This window comes from Ostrea edulis, chromosome 7 (genome assembly GCF_947568905.1).
Source record: "Ostrea edulis chromosome 7, xbOstEdul1.1, whole genome shotgun sequence".
NCBI classification, from domain to species: Eukaryota; Metazoa; Mollusca; class Bivalvia; order Ostreida; family Ostreidae; genus Ostrea; species Ostrea edulis.
Window position 1 is genome coordinate 4742623 of NC_079170.1, and position 20991 is coordinate 4763613.

The 20991-nt window shown below is 36.9% G+C and overlaps 1 protein-coding gene and 1 long non-coding RNA gene across 2 annotated transcripts; one reads left to right on the plus strand and one right to left on the minus strand.

Annotated features, from left to right (window-relative positions):
* Positions 1 to 1718: 1718 nt before the first annotated feature.
* On the plus strand, positions 1719 to 15729 carry LOC130047717 (uncharacterized). The gene is made up of 5 exons (XR_008796540.1): positions 1719 to 2476; positions 7975 to 8064; positions 12895 to 13024; positions 13424 to 13929; positions 15640 to 15729. It is a non-coding gene; the product is annotated as an uncharacterized LOC130047717 (long non-coding RNA).
* Positions 13055 to 15313, minus strand: LOC130047714 (E3 ubiquitin-protein ligase TRIM36-like). Its single transcript, XM_056143094.1, has 2 exons — positions 15220 to 15313; positions 13055 to 15095 (listed from the first exon to the last, which is right to left on the minus strand). Exon 2 carries the CDS (start codon positions 15063 to 15065, stop codon positions 13395 to 13397), a length of 1671 nt encoding a protein of 556 aa, XP_055999069.1. The 5' UTR covers positions 15066 to 15095; positions 15220 to 15313; the 3' UTR covers positions 13055 to 13394.
* Positions 15730 to 20991: the final 5262 nt, after the last annotated feature.

A 20991-nucleotide genomic window follows, 5' to 3' on the forward strand; every position in this document is an offset into this window, starting at 1 on the left:
GTCTGTGTGTCTGTCTGTAGATGTGATATATTATGGTACAGCAATGTATGTGTGTCTGTCTGTAGATGGGACATATTGTGACACAGCAATGTCTGTTTGTCTCTCTGTAGATGGGACGTATTATGGTACAGCAATGTCTGTGTGTCTGTCTGTAGATGGGACGTATTATGGTACAGCAATGTCTGTGTGTCTGTCTGTAGATGGGATGTATTATGGTACAGCAATGTCTGTCTGTAGATGGGATGTATTGTGACACAGCAATGTCTGTCTGTAGATGGGACGTAAAGCAAAGTTCATTCTTTGTCACCATTTTAATTATTTCATGCTTTGAGGTGGCACTTTTAAGGAAGGAGTACACAGTTTGTGTTTCTGGTTGCAAGAATGGCTCACCCACCCTCGAATACATAATGTGTACAGGGGGTTATAGTAGGTACCACTCACTTTAAACAGGGATTTCATGTAGGGACTCATTTCTCCCGAGTGTCTTGACATTTACCAGCTGGCAACATATGTGTCTCGATCATTTAAGCCTCATTTACTTTCTTAATTTGGGTTATAAATTATCATTTATTTTTTAGGGACTTGTATGAATGGGCAGAAAAAATTTTCTTCACTGGATATCCCTTCATTGCCTGCTGTTGGAGACTGAACACTTTATTGAAAATGGCTGGGGTGTAGCAAACAGTGGGTGTCATCGCCCTGAGAAGAGTCAGAGAAGTATTCATTTTTACTTTAAAAAGTTTAGTTCATGTAAAGAGCATGAAGGCAGATTTTACAGTTATCTCCCTTAGACTATGTAAATTATAATACAGCTCTCGCTAATGATGTTATTTCACCTATTAAATGTTGTTTGAATGTTGTCAATTTGGTTTGTAGTCAAAGACATGAGTTATAGCTGCCGGTATTGTACCAGTTCACATACAGTTACCTACAGAATTAACAGTAGATTACATGTACCTGACTCTCTAGGGATGCATTTTTACCTGAGTGATTATTGCTGTTGGTCTGCATACATCATTGTGTTTCGTCTGTCGTGCATTACCAATTGAACATGTTATATACCTGTCTTTAGATGGGATGTATTATGGTACAGCAATGTCTGTATGTCCGTCTGTAGATGGGACGTATTATGGTACAGCAATGTCTGTATGTCCGTCTGTAGATGGGACGTATTATGGTACAGCAATGTCTGTATGTCCGTCTGTAGATGGGATGTATTATGATACAGCAATGTCTGTGTGTCTGTCTGTAGATGGGATGTATTATGATACAGCAATGTCTGTGTGTCTGTCTGTAGATGGGACGTATTATGGTACAGCAATGTCTGTATGTCTGTCTGTAGATGGGACGTATTATGGTACAGCAATGTCTGTATGTCTGTCTGTAGATGGGACGTATTATGGTACAGCAATGTCTGTATGTCTGTCTGTAGATGGGACGTATTATGGTACAGCAATGTCTGTATGTCTGTCTGTAGATGGGACGTATTATGGTACAGCAATGTCTGTATGTCTGTCTGTAGATGGGACGTATTATGGTACAGCAATGTCTGTATGTCTGTCTGTAGATGGGACGTATTATGGTACAGCAATATCTGTATGTCTGTCTGTAGATAGGACGTATTATGGTACAGCAATGTCTGTATGTCCGTCTGTACATGGGACGTATTATGGTACAGCAATGTCTGTATGTCCGTCTGTAGATGGGACGTATTATGGTACAGCAATGTCTGTGTGTCTGTCTGTAGATGGGACGTATTATGGTACAGCAATGTATGTGTCTGTTTTAAGATGGGATGCACTGTCCTCCATCTGAATGCTTTGTTATGATGTATGAAATGCCCTCTAATACTCGGGTGACCGATATGGCCCGTGAGTAACCTGTTTAGATTTATTGATTGTATCTTACTTAATGTCTCGCACGAGAATTTTTCACTGGTATGGAGACGTCACCAAGACCGGTGAAGGGCTTCAAATTTAGGCCTATGCTCAGCGCTTACAGCCATTGAGCAGTGAGGGTTCTTTAGCGTGTCACACCTACTGTGACTCGGGACATCTGTTTTAAGGTCATCTCCGAGGACCTATGACATTCACACTTGATGCCGAGCATTTGATGATGGAACTGTCACTACCTATTAATAATTTTAACGACTTAGGTCTGTCACAGCCGGGATTTGAACCCCAGCCTCCCGCATGCGGGGTGAACGTCCAACCTCTCAGCAACCGTGAGGATATCAAGCTGCCTTCTTTTGACAAATTCATGAGGATTTTGATTTGCTCAAACTTTTTTTTACTAGTACCTGTCTGATTTCTGGTCATTCCAGCTCTCATTGTCACTTTGGTTTTTCAGCTCCCTGGGCCTCTTGAGATGGTGACACCCTGCAGTAGGAGCAGTTCCTATCGGTATCTCTTAAAAGCAGACAGAGGTTCTCATAGCATCTGATCCATTGCTGGGGACAAACTTTTGTATGGAGCTGGTAAAATTTCTATCTTTTTTTAAGCTTGTTTGAGCTATAAGCTCAAGTGGGCTTTTCTGATCACCCATTGTTTGTCGTACATCTGTTTGTCTGTCTGTCTGTAAACTTATTTTTAAATTCTCTGCAATCACAGAACCCAATTTCAACCAAACTTACTACCGTTAAAGGATTAGAAATCTTTTAAATGAAGGACCTTCAAAGATAATCAACAATTGAAAACAGATAACATTGGGTCATTTAAGAATCGTCTCCATAACTACGGAGCTAGAAATGACGAAACATCTATAAGTCATGTGAAACCTTACTCAGTGATTGGGATAAGCTTAAGGATATGCGGGACGATGATCACGTGATGGTTGCGAATTTATTATAAATTTAGAACTGGACGCAGCGTAGTTAAGCTTCCCGAGAAAAATCACAATGCTGTACAGACACACTATACGTCGTCATAAAAAAGTACGTCACGACGTTGTATCGCGGGGAAAATGTCATCATATTTTGTCGTAATTTGCCACCGCTGTAAAGTGTCATCTGTAAATCTGTTGATTGAATTCTTGTCAAATGATAATTTTCATTTTATTTCATAGTAATTGCAAGTCTCTTTTTCATATATATACAATGCATATATTATATATATGTATAGTATGCGCCACAATAATTTTGATATTATAGCCTACAAGTCACCGAAATCGCTCCTGCATCAGCATGCACATGCAATTTGCATCTCTAGGCATTTACAAAAAGAAAGTCAACCGTCTGTAAACAATGACTCAGTGCAAGTGTAAGATGATGATCGTTTGTTGATATTTACTATAGTAGTGTGAAACGTACAAACTATTCAGGTGCTTTTATAATCGATCCTTGTTTGCGAAAAATACCTCTCCCCCTTTATGACGACAATCGTTACTTTTGTTCAAATATTAACGTCCATACTAGGAATGTTTAATTTTTGCAAGCACTTTCATGTAAATATAAGTACGCTTTATCTCTGAAACTATTTCATATTCCAAATTATTTTTACTAACTTTACGAAACACTGCTGCTAAAATGGTAACTAATTTTAAAAATATGGCACACGTCGGAATTTATGCGAGAAGCAGACATGTGAAAAAGAAAAAAGTGCAAAGTCACAACATGTGCGATATATAAATACCTTGAAAAATAGCATGGAGATGATTGAGTCAAGCGACACTAGCTACCATGGCCGCGGAAATGCTGTTGATCTAGTAAAGGAAGTAGTAGCTCATATTGACGTTAACTAGACCTATCCCGTGGTTTGAAAGAAGACGTATTGTTTAGAGCTAGACAAGACGTTTTGTTCGAAGCCATGTTTAATATATACATGTATATTTAAAAAAAATAATTTTTAATTTGTTTTCATTAATTAACTCAATTTTTGTTCCATAATTATGAAAATTCTAAATATTTCAATAGGTTCCAAACAAATATAGTTTCTAACAATGTATTTCAAAACAGGCACGAAGAATTAGGCTGCCGCCCCCCCCCCTTTTTTTTTAATTTTGAAGTGCAAATAAATTGAGACTGTACCATCCCCCATTACTTTTAACAGTAGTTGTACATGAAAGAATATAAGCTTGAAAGTTATTAATAACAAATATTTCGTCAAGCCTAACTCCAAGTGAACATATCAATGTATAACTTCAAGGACGCCTACCTCAAAATCAAGATTAGCTTCACCCCTTCATATTTCTACAGGAAGTTAGGTATATGAATGCAAGGTGAAGATAACGAACAGTGATCAATCTCACAACTCCTACAAGCAATACAAAATAGATAGTTGGGCAAACACGGACCCCTGGACACACCAGAGGTGGGATCAGGTGCCTAGGAGGAGTAAGCATCCCCTGTTGACCGGTCACACCCGCCGTGAGCCCCATATCCTGATCAGGTAAACGGAGTTATCCGCAGTCAAAATCAGTGTGCCAAGAACGGCTTAACAATCGGTATGAAACACGTCAGACAGCATTTGACCCAATGCGAGGTTGTATTGACGAACTAGATCGTTATAACGACCATAGAATTTGCGAAATGCTGACTTCAATCGAGACTGTTGAAATCCCTGTACCATCAACTTGTTTGTCAGTAGCTTACCTCGATTTGAAAACTGACTATACCCAGAACAAGCTCTTGCATATCGAATCAGTTGAAATATGTAAACACCATATGCAGGTGATAATGGAATATTGCTACATAAATGTGGGAAGTTGACGATGGAGAAGCTGAAATCATCCCGTTTGTCATACAGTTGAGTTGTTAGTTTGCCGTTAATGTCTACTTTCAATAAAATATCTAAGTATGAAGCAGAAGTGGACGACTCTGTGGTGTCCTTTATTTCCAGCTTTAATTGCAGTGTTTGCAAAAAAATTCATTGACAAGTTTTTGAGCAGTGCTTCATTTAGTATCTGGACTACCCTGTTTTGGGGTACCAATTTCCACCCCAAATCCTTAAATTTTCTCTATTTCTTATTATATGGTTATGTTTAAGCATTTTATTATTATATATTTTATATTTTACATATATTCTAAAAATTATTGTAAAAGATATAGATAAAAATTCCATCAAATTATTTTTTTGAATTGAAAATGGGAATAATCTTGTAAAATTCACAATTTTCGAAAAGGGGGGTAATTCAAAGCTTATTATCTCCCTTGTATACCTAGAAAGTGGCCATGAAATTTATACACATTGTACAGGACATCCTGGCTTCATGAAAAAAAGATAAAATATTCATTGACGAGTTATTTTTCGCCACATCGTCCCGCATGTCCTTAATGTGACAATGGCGCGTTACCAGCTAGTGTCAATGTGACATTTCTAAAATGAATGCGCCATATTGAAATTTTTATGAGACATTTTAAAATGACAAGTCTGAGAGTCCAGTAAATTATAATCTAAACACTACTGACAGACTGTAATGCCATAGGTAACTTTATCTGAGACGAACACGAACTCACAATTTCCAATGGTTTCCATTCTGCACCAGATGCAAAATATGAGACCATCATTGTATTCAAGCCAGGGGCAGTTCTTCTGCCAAACACGCTGACCATTTTCTTTGTTGCTTTGATTCCTCATACTTCTTAGCACCAACTTTCTCTTCTGTAAGAACTGGTTGTTTCACCGATTTTCAACCAGAAATCACGATCTTAATCGCCGCCGGAAATATGTGCTGGCCCGCCGGGCATGCGCGTATATAATTTTTGGTAGCCCAATCCCGATTTTACTAGCCACGGTCATCAGGCTACCGCTTAATTTCAAAGACTGGCGCAGTGTTTCAATATTCTATGTGCCATTTTTTTTTAATTTAATGCGACTATGGTGCAGGGGGCATCCTTATCCCAATCACTGAGCCTTACGGACATATTGTAAATTGTTTGAAGTCTTGTTCCAGGGGATAGGATTAGGGTCACCGGTGCTTAGGAAAGACAAACACAACAGGCCAATGACCCCATTTATAGTAAATCGGAGGGGACATTCTGAAATTTATTGGGCTGAAATAATGTAAATTGAGGCCATTTTTTTTTCTTACAGAAATTTGTCCATTGTCCGTCATCTTTGTTTTAGGGGTCATCATAAACTTTTCACATGTTCATCTTCTTCTCCAGAACCAGTGGGACAATTTCAACCAAGCTTGACACAAAGCATCCTTGGGTAAATGGAATTCAAGTTTGTTCAAATGAAGGACCACATTCTTCTCCAAGGGGAGATAATAGCAAAATAGTGAAACTACATTAACATCTTTAAAGAATCTTCTTCTCCAGAACCACTGGGCCAATTTCAACCAAACCTGACACAAGGGGATTCATGTTTGTTCAAATGAAGGGTCATGCCCTTTTCCAAGTGGGGTTTAATAGTGAAATAGTGAAAATACATTGACGACTTTTGAAAATCTTCTTCTCCAGAAACAATTGGCCAATTTCATCCAATTATGGCACAAAACATACTTGCAGGGGTAAAGGGGATTCAAGATTGTTCAAATGAAAGATAATCACAAAAATGCAGAAATAGGGTGGTGTTGTTTAAAAATGCTCTTGGCAGGAACCACTGGACCAGAAGAACTTAGATTTACATTAAAGTTTCTTGACATAGAACAAATTTAAGTTTGTTAAAACCAGGATCCCCGGGGATTCATTAGGGCCACAATAGGAGATCAAACTTTTACATTCAAATGTACAGGGAAAATCTTTGAAAATCTTCTCAAGAACCACTATGCCAGAAAAAAATACTAATTTACATGAAAGCCTCCTGAGATAGTGCAGATTCAAGTTTGTTAAAATTATGGCGTCCGAGTGTAGGATAGGGCCATATTAGGGGATCACAGTTTTATAGATAAATATATACATGTATAGGGAAAATCTTTTAAAAATCATCTTCCGAAAAATCACTGAGCCAAAAAAGTTTGAATTTACCAGAAAGCTTCCTGACATAGTGCAAATTCAAGGTTTTTTAAAATCATGCCCCCAGGAGAAGGGTGGATTGATTGATTGTATATTGTTTAACGTCCTTCTCGAGGATATTTCACGAGTTCATATGGAAACGACTGGAGAAAGGTGGAGTCACAATAAGGAATCAAAGTTTTGTATACAAATATAAAGGGAACATCTTTAAAAATCTTCTTCTCAATAACCATTGGGCCAAAGAAATTTACATTTACCCGAAAGCTTCCTGACATAGTGATTCAAGTTTATAAGATTCATGGACCCTGGAGGTAGGATGGGACCACAATAGGGATCAAAGTTTTACATGTGAACATGTGGGGAAATCCTTATATCCTTAGGATAGGAGAACTATTTTCTGAACTTTGCGTTGAGACATGATGGGTTGGAGAACTATTTTCTGAACTTTACGTTGGGTGGTGAGGGGGTGAGAACTGATTTCTGAACTTTACTTGGATGGTGAGGGGGTGAGAACTGATTTCTGAAATTTACGTTGGGTGGTGAGGGGGTGAGAACTGATTTCTGAACTTTACTTGGATGGTGAGGGGGTGAGAACTGATTTCTGAAATTTACTTTGGGTGGTGAGGGGGTGAGAACTGATTTCTGAAATTTACGTTGGGTGGTGAGGGGGTGAGAACTGATTTCTGAAATTTATGTTGGGAGGTGAGGGGGTGGGGTGGAGAACTATTTACTGAACTTTACGTCGGGGGATGAGGGGGTGGAGAAATATTTTTTGAACTTTATGTTGGGAGGTGAGGGGGTGGAAAACTATTTTCTGAAATTCATATTGGGAGGTGAGGGATGGAGAACTATTTTCTGAACTTGACGTCGAGACGTGATGGGTTGGAGAACTGTTTTCAGAACTTTATGTAGTGAGTTGACAGGGATGAGAACTATTTTCTGAACTTTACGTTGAGACAAGAGGGGATGACAGGGTTACATGGTTTTTTTGTAGACGTTCTTGTTCTAATAGCATAATATAATGGTGGGAAGAAATAATTTTGGTTACCTAATGCTTAATGTTGAAATCAATTTTACAGGGTAGCAGTTACTTGAGATGTCCGGCTGATTGATGAGGACTCTAACATTTTGTAGGACTTGGATAGCTCTATTGCTGTAAAAATTGTCAGGTTTGTTAATGAAATTATGTAAATTGTTTTATAACTCATTCAGACAATGGCTGGGACAAATAGTGTTAACCCTTTTTAGCTCATATGAGTTGAAAGCTAAAGTGAGCTATTCTGATCATATTTTGTCCAGCATCAGTCTTTTAGTCTCTTCATAACTTTTAACATTTTTGACTTCTTCTCAAGCACCACACAGCTAATATCACTCACCTGATTTTCTTCCGCTTTTTAGCGAAATTCCGCTCTTTACATTTGTGCGATCCGTTAATAAATTTGTATTCCACTTTTTAAAAATAGATATACATGACTATTTTTATCCGGTGAATCTATTTTAGATCCTTTCATACTATCTTTCATCATTGGACGTAACACGCAATTTCATTGGTTCTTGGAAGCTAGTAGTTTATGTTTAACCTGTCGTTGGTAGTTTCACTGAGAATGTTGGTCACGGTAAAAATCCGTAATGGATGCCAAACTTCTACGACCTGTGTTGGAGAATATTTCGCAAATTTGACCTATCTCTTACAATTCAATAGTGATGAGCAGCAAGGTTCAAATTTCCCCTGAAGTTTTGAAATATAAGTCAAACTTCAAGGTCAAGATTTCAAAGACAATAGTGTAAAATGAAAGGTTCTGTCAGAAGGAATCTAAAGGCCGTACTTTAAATAGTTCAGGAGATACTGTCTAAGGTTGGGTTTCTTTAAAACAAATCAGACGGTAAGGTTTAGGTCACAAGGTTGAAATCTCTGGTAATATCAGGAAGGTCTTTTTACATAGAAAGTCGATGTATGAAATATGAGAGCCATATGACTCACAATTCAAAAGTTAGTAGCAATGTTAAAGTAGGGGGCAGATATACAGGACAGGACAATATGCCTCCCCCTCCCCAGCTATAGTCGCAGGGGTATAAAACACTTGAATCCACACACCTGCTACACTTGAAAATGATTTGTTGAAGTGAATTACCTGCACTATCTAAACGTGTTTGCATATTAACATGATTAATGATGACCCTGCTGTTTTTGAGATTAAAAAGAATTTCAAAAACATTTCCTTAAAAACTTGTGTCCATTATTGTGGTTCACCCCCCCCCCCCTCCCCCCCCCCCCCCCTCCCCCCCCCCTGAGGACCACATTTGTGATATGATTAATTATGACCTTCTCGTTCTTTTGAAGAAGAAATTTCCTTTATATCTCCATGTAAAACTTTGACCCCTGATGAGGCCCTACACAAACCCAAGGAGGCTATGGTTTTAACAAACTTGTATCTATACTATATCAGAAAACTTTTACCTCAATCTCATTTTTTCTTGCCCAGTGGTTTTTGAGAGATATTTAGCTCACCTGAGCTGAAAGCTCAAGTGAGCTTTTCTGATCGCTTTTTGTCTGTAGTCTGTCTGTCTGTCTGTCCATCTGTCTGTTAAACATTTACATTTTCAACTTCTTCTCCAAAACCACTGGGCCAATTTCAACCAAACATGGCCAAAAGCATCCTTGGGTGAAGGGCTTTCAAGTTTGTTCAAATGAAGGGCCATATCCCTTTCAAAGGGGAGATAATCACAAAATCGCAAAAATAGGGTGGGGTCATTTAAAAATCTTCTTCTCAAGAACCACTGAGCCAGAAAAGCTGATTTTTACATGAAAACTTTCTGACATATTGCAGATTCAAGTTTGTTCAAATCATGGCCCCCGGTGGTAGGATGGGGCCACAAGGGGGATCAAAGTTTTACATACAAATATATAGGAAAAATCTTTAAAAATCTTCTTCTCAAGAACCACTGAGCCAGAAAAGCTGATTTTTACATGAAAACTTACTGACATAGTGCAGATTCAAGTTTGTTCAAATCATGGCCCCTAGGGATAAGATGGGGCCCCAAGGGGGGATCAAAGTTTTACGCACAAATATATAGGGAAAAACTTTAAAAATCTTCTTCTCAAGAACCACTAAACCAGAAAAGCTGATGTTTACATGAAAGCTTCCTGACATAATGCAGATTCAAGTTTGTTCAAATCATGGGCTCCGGGGGGGGGGGGGGGGGGGGTTGGATGGGGCCACAATAGGGGATCAAAGTTTTACATACAAATATATAGGAAAAATCTTCTTCTCAAGAACCACTGAGCCAGAAAAGCTGATTTTTACATGAAAACTTTCTGACATAGTGCAGATTCAAGTTTGTTCAAATCATGGCCCCTGGGGATAAGATGGGGCCCCAAGGGGGATCAAAGTTTTACGCACAAATATATAGGGAAAAACTTTAAAAATCTTCTTCTCAAGAACCACTAAGCCAGAAAAGCTGATGTTTACATGAAAGCTTCCTGACATAATGCAGATTCAAGTTTGTTTAAATCATGGGCTCCGGGGGGGTTGGGGGGGGTTGGATGGGGCCACAACAGGGGATCAAAGTTTTACATACAAATATATAGGAAAAATCTTCTTCTCAAGAATCACTGAGCCAGAAAAGCTGATTTTTACATGAAAACTTTCTGACATATTGCAGATTCAAGTTTGTTCAAATCATGGCCCCCGGTGGTATGATGGGGCCACAAGGGGGATCAAAGTTTTACATACAAATATATAGGAAAAATCTTTAAAAATATTCTTCTCAAGAACCACTAAGCCAGAAAAGCTGATTTTTACATGAAAACTTACTGACATAGTGCAGATTCAAGTTTGTTCAAATCATGGCCCCTAGGGATAAGATGGGGCCCCAAGGGGGGATCAAAGTTTTACGCACAAATATATAGGGAAAAACTTTAAAAATCTTCTTCTCAAGAACCACTAAACCAGAAAAGCTGATGTTTACATGAAAGCTTCCTGAAATAATGCAGATTCAAGTTTGTTCAAATCATGGGCTCCGGGGGGGTTGGATGGGGCCACAATAGGGGATCAAAGTTTTACATACAAATATATAGGAAAAATCTTCTTCTCAAGAACCACTGAGCCAGAAAAGCTGATTTTTACATGAAAACTTTCTGACATAGTGCAGATTCAAGTTTGTTCAAATCATGGCCCCCAGGGGGTAGGATGGGGCCACAAGTGGAGGAGGGGGGTCAAAGTTTTACATACAAATATAGGAAAAAGCTTTTAAAATCTTCTTCTCAAGAACCATTGAGCCAAAGAAGTTGACATTTACATGAAAGCTTTCTGACATAGTGTAGATTCAAGTTTGCAAAGGGTAGTTTGGGCCATAATAGGGACTAAGGTTTTACATGCAAATATATATGGAAAGTCTTCAGATATGGGCCAAGGTGACCAGGTGAGCGATGTGGCTCATGGGCCTCTTGTTAAATGACCCACCAATTTTTGCCTTTTCTTGATTATTTTCCCTTTGACTCTTCATTTGAACAAACGGTACTGCCACTGTGGTCTAGAGATTAAATCGCACGCCCCGCATGCTGAAGGCCGGTGTTCGAATCCTGGCCACAACAGATCTAAGTCGTTAGAACAGGTAGTGACAGTTCCATTGTCAAACGCTCGACATCAGGTGTGAATGTCACGGGTCCTCGGAGATGACCTTAAAAATGGATGTACCATGTCACAGTACATTATAGGTGTGGCATGCTAAAGAACGCTCACTGCTCAATGGCCTTAAAGGGACTGATTCACGATTTTACCCAAAATTTTGTTTTTCACTTTTAATGATCAAAATCTACTGTCTAATGTGTTTGAAAGATTTCACATGAAAATTAAGGTGATACATCATCACCGAAGCTCATTTTAGAGAGTTTATTATTTGTTTTGTAAACAAAGATTTGCGGTATGCTATTGTTTACGAAATTTTCAAAAGAAATGGATATCTATCTAAGTATTATTATATCTTTCACATTTCAAGCATTTTTGGGGTGAAATGTGTCATCTAAAAGTTAAAATGTGTGACTATGCAGAATTAAGATGCATTATATTACAAAATCAATATTTCACTTGTTTGTTTGTTTACATAAAAAGACTCGAGTCTTTGTTTACATAACACATATTTAAGGCTAAAATATTACTTTTATTCTTGCATTCAGAAGGTCAAAATTTTGGCTGTCAACATTAAATGAGCTATATTTCTAATGTTTAACATCAAAAATGAAAAATATTTTTATCAAAAATCGTGAACCAGTCCCTTTAAGTGCCGAATATAGGTCTAAATTTAAATTTTAAACAAGATTCTATCAATCATTTGAACAAACATGAATTCCCTTTACCTAAGGATGAATGGTAGCAGTTTTGATTGGAATTGGCCAAGTGGTTGTGGAGAAGAAGATGATAATGTAAAAAGTCAATAACAACAGATAAATTTCAATTGGAAAAGTTCAATTTGTATTGGTTATATTGGCCTGGATAGTTCAGTGTTCAGAGCACCTGCCTATTACATATGTAATACAGGGGTCTCGGGTTTGATTCCCAGTCCAGTCAAACCATTGATATCAGTCTGGATAGTTCAGTGGTTAGAGCAACTGACTAGTAATACAGGGGTCTCAGGTTTGATTCCCGGTCCAGTCAAACCATTGATATCAGTCTGGATAGTTCAGTGTTCAGAGCACCTGACTATTACATATGTAATACAGGGGTCTAGGGTTCGATTCCTAGTCGAGTAAAAACCACTGATATCAATCTGGATAGCTCAGTGGTTAGAGCACCTGACTAATACAGGGGTCTGAGGTCCAATCCCTGGTCTTATCATATCGTGGGAACGAAGGGCCTTGGATTCGATCCCCATTGTGACACCAGTTCAGCCATATCTTCTTTTCCTTCCCATTACATTGACATGTATATAAACATGTAAATATATCACAAACTATCCTTGACAATTCAGTTTGATATGATTACACTTTGTTTATTTTGTAGGACAGTGGAGATTTAGATAAGTGGTGTGATGTTATTGATGGTAAACAGAAGACTGTGACCTTGAATCTGAAGATCTGTGATGAAGACTGGACGTTTGGGGTCACTCTCTGTTACAGTACTACAAATCTAAGTAAGTACTCAGTAATAATGTAAGACTGAACTCTGTATCATGTTTATCTAATATATACATTGTAAAATCAAACACATATTGAATTAATTCACAAACAAAATAATGTTCTGTTAAACTCACAAACACTAGTACATGTTACACATCACAAACAGAGGACTGTAATTAACACGGGGCTGTAATTAACACAGGGCTGTAATGTACACAGGGCTGTAATTAACAAGCTGATGTAATTAACAAGTAGAAGGAATTAACACAGTGCTGTAAGTTACTCTGTGATTAGACATGTAATTAACACTGTGTTGGTAGATGTAATTAACACTGTGTTGGTAGATGTAATTAACACTGTAGAGCTGTGTAATTAACACTGTGATTATAGATATTGGATTTTCTTCACTTTAGCAGTGTAATGCTCAGCCACAAAGAGGTTGTCTCTGATGTCCACACATAAACCCCATGGATCTCGTAAATCACAGTGAATGTAACGGAGGAACTGTCCGTCCTGATCTAGGATGTGGATACGGTGATTGTCACAGTCTGCTGTCAGGATGTGACTCTGGCTGTCTGTAGTGATGACGTATGGATTAAATGATTGCTCGGTATTAGAGGGATGACCAGTGTATCTAAATCGGAGTTTTCCTGACTGATTGACCACCACTACTGCACTAGCTAACCAGTCAGCCACACAGATATCCAGGTTCTTGTTCTCACTGAGGTATTTAATGCTATTATCAGATGAGTAGAGAGGACGACCCTGATCATCAAACTGAATGCTTTGTTTCTCTGTGGAGCCGGAGTAACGCACGACTTTGGATTGTTTTCTATCATCACTGATCATGGTAACCAGGAGATCGTTACCCACGGTACAGCAGACATTGAGAAGTCTCCACCCCTGTAGTGTGATCACGGTCTGTATCTGTTTATTCTTAATTAAGTTCACGGTGTTATTACTATCGTCAGTATAAACAAGATCTCCGTCCCGTGTCACTGCTATGTCCTCTGGTTCTCTCCCTGACTTGGTTTTTATTGATGTCAGTAGTTTACTCTGGAGGTTGAGCAGCTTCATGGTGTCGTTAGTCCCGCGTGTCCAGACTTGATCTTCACTCAGACAGCTAACACTGTATAGATATCTATACTCGGTGTAATACCCAGTGTCTATGGTGGCGGTGACGCGCGGCTCATCAAGCAGTGGTTTGACTGGAGGAGATGATACAGCTTCTGCTGACTTCATTGTGTCGCCATGTTCTGTGTTAATGGAGAATGGCGACAGAGAACCAAACATTTCATTGAGCTGATCTTTGTTTATTTTCTGAGAAGAGAAACTCGGTAATGTAACTCGGACTGTAAGCGGTAATGTTCTAATTTGGGAATTCCTAGATTTGTAAGTAGAGGTTAAGGAGACGTCATTTGATTTTAGGATTGATTTCAAGTCGGACATGATCTGTTTGAGTTCCGCCATTTTCTGTGTGATTTCTTCTGTATTTTTATTTAGTGCGTCCAGATGTTTAGTTTTCATCTCCGCAATGGCGGATTTCTGTCGGTTGACAATGGCGGTGATTTCTCGGTGTAAGATTTCTCCTTGTTCATTGGCATCTGTCGTCAGTTTCCCGTATTTCGTTTCTAACTCGGCTTTCTCGGTTTCGACATTAGACGCCATTTCTTTATATCGCGGGTAAATTCTTGTCTCGAGTTCTTCTAGATCTTTTTGTAAACTTTCTGTTTTAGCGCTGAATTTTTCCAGAATATCTGATACATCGTGACCTTTGTGTTTTCCAAATAAGGCGCAGGTAGAACAGACAGGAACTCCACATTTTTCACAGTAAATTTCACAGTGTTTATCGGCGTGGTCTGGACATTTGTGGTAGTTAGTAGACTTTCTGTGTAAAAACGGCACGACATTGTGTCTTTTAGACGAGTCTGAGAGATGCTTTACTGCACAGTTAACACAGAGATTTATATTACAAAGTTCACAGTGACTCTGTAGGGGGACAGTTTCACAGAGGTCACACAGTAGGACTTCCTGAGCACTGCGCCGGGGATGCATTTCTGATGGCGGGATCACACGAGAACTTTACTGTTGATTAAATAAAACCGGAATTTCATTTCAAGATGTTGACAGATTAAAACAATTAACGAAATAGAATTATAGTATGATATAAAACACAGCAGTCATTACTATAATAATTATTTAGTCTCACCTTAAAATCCAACATGGCCTCCCTGTTCTTTCGACCTTCCGTCTAGTCCTGAGAATTAAATACTTGTGCGGCGTGTCAGCCTGTACACACTATCTACGTGTTATCGCTTGAGTAAATATATAGTTTTAAAGTTTGCTTTGACCTAGTTTATGTTGGGTAGTTTTGCTAACATTTACGTTACAGGTAAACATTTCCTTTCATTAAAAAAATTGGAATCTGCAAGCAATGTATAGATATAACTTATTTGATTATATCCCTTTTTATATTGAATTCGGCCTTTTGTACAAATATAATCAAATCTATAGTTAAAAAACGATTAACAATATCCATTGCAGGGGGGGGGGGGGATTTCATGCAGTAGACCTCCGTTTTTGTTACTTAATACATATTTGTGTTTTGATATACTTTTTTCTGTTGTAGAATGAGTTGAGTGGAATAATGAACCTCCAGATGTCTATGTACACGTGTATGAATAAACTGTTGTACTCGCGCATGCGAGCTTATCCTATATTATGTGTTCGAGTTTTATTTCCTTAATGTTTTAGGATTTGTTCAATTAGTGCAGGGGCGGATCCAAGAAGTTTTGAAAGTGTGGGGTCTAGGCATCCCAGCATATAATTTCCCCCTATGTACAAAGTCAGTATACCGGTGGAGTTTCCCCCTGGGCGGGAAAACCGCCCTGGTATAGAATTTTCCCCCTCCGGATTTCGTTTGTTATAGTTTAATGAAATAGATATGCGCTGATCAATATTACGATATTCAGAAAACAAAGGAATATTTTTGAGATGTGGAATTTGGGTTTACTCGCTGAAAACTTTGAAATGCATATTATAAATACCATATGCTTCCCTTAAGACTTTAACATGGTCAATATCATTAGGATTTTTCTTAGAAGGCAGGCGCGTACCTACGTTTACGTCAAAACGCCCGGGCGTACACATAAAAAAAAAACCATCAACTATTAAATGCTACAAACATAGGTGAACAATAAGTGTCTCCCTATTGGTACTGATATCTTGTTAGTGTCTGCAGTATCTGCGGTACATTAGTCTCCCTATTGGTACTGATATCTTGGATATCTTGTTAGTGTTACACCTTTCCGGGTCTAAACCGTTGTCGTTACGGCATGTTTTTCTCTATTATTGTTCCGGCAAGTTGTGAAACCGATCAAATTACAAAATGAAGAAGATTGATGAATATTTTAAACGGAGTGTTACTAAACCACCACAGGAAGCAGAGCCATGTTCCAGCTCTTTTTCTGAAAGTCCTACAGCAAGCACTTCTAGTTTATATATGTAAACAGTGTTTTAAATTGCGGATGTGAAGTTTGGGGTTTTCATAAAGCCAAAGATGTTGAAAAATTACAGGCATTATCCTGTAAAAACGTTTTAGGGGTAAAGAAAAGTACGTGCAATAGCTTAGTGTATTATGAATTAGGAAGATTTCCCCTGCATATCATTAGAAAATAAAGAATCCTTAAATATTGGATAAAATTAAAGAATTCAGATAATTGTATTTTGCGAGCGTGTTTAGAAGACAGAGAAAATTTAAATGATCCTTGGGTTAATGACATACGAACTGAATTAAATCGCTTAGGTCTTGGATACATTTTTAATGAAAGTATTATTGATAAACCTACGCAAAAAATATTAGAGCAAAGATTTTTTGATTTACATAAGCAAGAAATGTTTTCTGCAATTAGAACCTAAGGATCTGTACCTAAGGGAATTTTATATGCACACTTGAATGTGAGAGGAATTTTAAGTAAATTGGATCAAATCAAAATAATGCTACGTAAAGGTGCATTTGATGTTCTGGCCTTGACTGAAAGTAAATTGGACAACAAAATAGAAAATTCTGAAATATCAATGAATGGTTACAGAATTCTGAGGAGGGATAGAAACCGGAATGGGGGTGGAATATTAGTCTACATTAAAGAAAAATTTACCATTACAAACATAAAAATCATGGATGATTTGGAAATGCTTGAATTTGTGATTTCTATTGGGCAGTCGACTAAGACATCCTGTGCTTTATCTTATCGACCTCCAGATTCCACAGTAGATTGGTTAGAGAAGTTTGAGGGGCGGATTGAACAACTAATAGCAGAACACAAAGATATTCTAATTATGGGCGATTTCAATGTGGATGAGTACAAGACAAAGCGTTTAAAGACTATCATGAAAAACATTGGATTTCAGCAACTGATAAAAAACCCTACACGTGAGACTAAAGACTCCAGTACTTTAATTGACCATATTTATGTAAATAGTCCGGATAAGTTTTCTTCATCAGGAGTATTCCCAATAGGATTAAGTGACCACAACTTGATTTACGCTGTAAATGGTAAAATTAGAGCCGGTGCAAACAGTCACGTTCATATTAAATATAGAAATTTTAAAAACTTAAATGAGAGCAGTTTTCAAGAAGAACTAAACACTATTGACTGGAGTCCCATATATGAAATGGTGGATATTGATACTATGTGGCAATTCTTTTATTCTAAATTTTTTGAAGTGGTGGATAAACACATTCCTCTAAAAGAAAGAAGAATTAACTCACGTTCAGAAGAATGGATAAACGATGACATACTTACAGAAATGCACTGTCGTGAACACCTCTTTAAAAAGGCGACACAGAGTAATGATGATCACGCGTGGAACCTATACAGAGCATCAAGAAACAGGGTGACGAAAAAGATCAGGGAGGCAAAACATGCATTTGTTGAGGAAGCAATTTCCCAGGCAGAAAACAAGCCCAAGGACATGTGGGACAAACTTAGGCAATTCTTACCATCTAAGAAAACGAATACAAACTGTACATTTCTTAAGGACAATAACGTAATTTTTAAAGATACAAAGGATATTGCCGAATGTTTTAATAATTACTTTTGTAACATTGGTCATGAGCTAGGAAAACATTTTGATGACACTTTACCTACAGTTGAAGAACAAATGCCTAAAAATTCTTATACAATACCAGGTATAACTGCAGAATTTATTGAAAATGAGATAAAATGTATGTCTGCATCAAAGGCAACAGGATTGGATGGTATCTCTGTCAAACTTCTAAAACTTTCATCAAACAGTGTATGTGATATTCTTGCATATATTTTCAACTATTCCATATCTTCATGTACTTGTGCAGATGACTGGAAAAAGGCACGAGTTGTACCACTTTTTAAATCAGGGGATGAATGTCTAGTTAATAATTATCGGCCTGTATCCATTTTACCTTGTGTGAGCAAAATTTTAGAAAGGCATGTTTTTAATTCATTTTATGAGTATTTGTCAGTAAATTCTCTAATTACAGATTGTCAGTCTGGTTTTAGGCCAAAACACTCATGTGAAAGTACTCTTATTTCTCTAGTAGATAGATGGCTTAAAAATATTGATGAAGGTAAACTTACTGGTGTAATTTTTATAGACTTACGGAAAGCATTTGACACTATAAATCACAAGGTTTTATTACACAAACTCAAGTCATTTGGCATATGCAATGATACTTTTGAATGGTTTAAATCATATCTAACAAATCGTACACAGAGAGTTATTTGGAAAGGCAATTTATCGGAGGAAAGAAATGTAACCATTGGAGTTCCGCAAGGCTCTATTTTAGGCCCATTGTTTTTTATCCTGTATATTAATGACTATCCACAAGCACTGAAACATTCTCATGTAAATATGTATGCAGATGATACTTCACAAGATGTAACAGATAAGTCAGTGGAAAATATTGAGTCAAAGATGTATGAAGATCTTCAGCGCAGTATAATGTGGATTAAGGAAAATAAATTAAGCTTAAACCTGTCTAAAACTCAATGTATGCTTATTGGATCGGCACAAAAATTATCAAAGTATCGAAAATTAAATTTAGTGATAAATAACCATGTCATAGAATGTGTTCAGGAGTCAAAATTACTTGGTATTATTATTGATGAAACTTTGTCCTGGAAAAGTCATATAGAATCACTTATGAACAAGATTTCCAAGAGAATTGGCATTTTAAGAAGAATAAGATATTTTATGTCAAACGATGCGCTGCTGAAGATTTTTAATACTATGATTTTTCCACATTTTACATATTGTTGTACTATATGGAGCAATCCAAGAAATGCTGAAAATGTGAATAAGCTTTTTATATTGCAAAAACGAGCTGCAAGGGTAATTCTTAACATCAGAAATTTTGAAACACCATCTAATGTCATGTTTACAGAACTTAACTGGTTGCCTCTATCAGATTACTTTGTGTATAGAAAAGTCATTTTAGTGTATAAAGTTTTACATGGTTTAATGCCAGATTATTTAAATGTTTTTAAATATGTATCAGAAGTCAGTCAGAGGCAAACTAGAAATTCTTATTCAAATATTTTGTATATACCCAGGGCAAAAACAGAATATTATAGAAGATCTTTCAGCATTTCAGGGAGCACAGTGTGGAATGCCTTGAATCAAAACATAAGAAACTCAACGAGTGTTGCGTGTTTTAAGAGAAATTATCTTAGAGATTATCACCATACTTTTTAAGCTTCATTTTGTATTCTATTTATCTTACATTCATAATTATTTCTTAAGTTTATATGTATTCTACTTCTTTTAATCTGTGTTTATTTTACTAATATCTGTCTGTATGTATGTTATATGCAGGACCATATTGAAAACTAGCGTTATCGCTAAATATGTAATCCTGGTTAAATAAAGGTCTTATTATTATTATATATAAAGTCATCACGAGGGGAATACTATCAATATATAGCAGACAATTTTGGATTACAGTATTATTTATCTAAATCAATGAGTGAAATACATAGAAAAACTATAACTAGATTCAGATTATCCTCTCACAATCTTAATATAGAATCAGGTCGATACAAAACTGAACTTAGGCACAATAGAATATGTACATTGCGTGATTTAAAAGACGTAGAAGATGAGTTTCACTTTATTTTGAAATGTCCAAAATACCAAGAAATACGCAATTTATATATCAAAAAGTATTATTTTAGACGTCCAAGCGTTTTCAAATTAATTCAATTATTAAGTGTACAAAATGTTAAAGAATTGCGAAACTTAGGAAATTTTTTATTCCTAGCAGAGAAAATAAGAAAGGATAATTCATAATTGTAATTACACCCCATTTCTTTTTCTCATTTAACACAATTTTTTTTCTTCTATTTTTATTTTCATACAACTCTCACGCAGCCACCTATATTACAAATATTATCTTTTATACTTATATGTATGTATATGCTGATCTATAGCTCTGATTATGTGTATGTTGTTCACCCTATATTTCATTATGTATAAAATTGTATATCTGATGTGCCAGATGACACAAAGAAATAAATTGAACTGAACTGAACTGAGTTTAAGTTCGACAAAATCGTCATGTGATCCTCCATATCCCGATATTGGAACAATGAAAGAAGCCGACTTGTCAAACCATGAAACTAAAATAAACCTGTTACAAAAGACATGGGATTCTAATCAATATACAAACTATTCATTTCCTGTAAGGTATTTAAATAGTTTTCTTAATTACTCTAAAAAAAATCTTACGATATGAAAAAAATATATTCCATTGATTGACTATGAATGACCATGAATGCAAGTTAATTTCATGAAACAAAACATATACATTTCATTATGTCCCTAGTTGTAAATATGATATGTTTGACTTTCACCCATCAATAAGTTAATTTATCCATGCTGTATGAATCTTGGTCTAAGAGTTGAATATCCGTCCGTTTGTCGACGGTCCGTCCCCGACAGG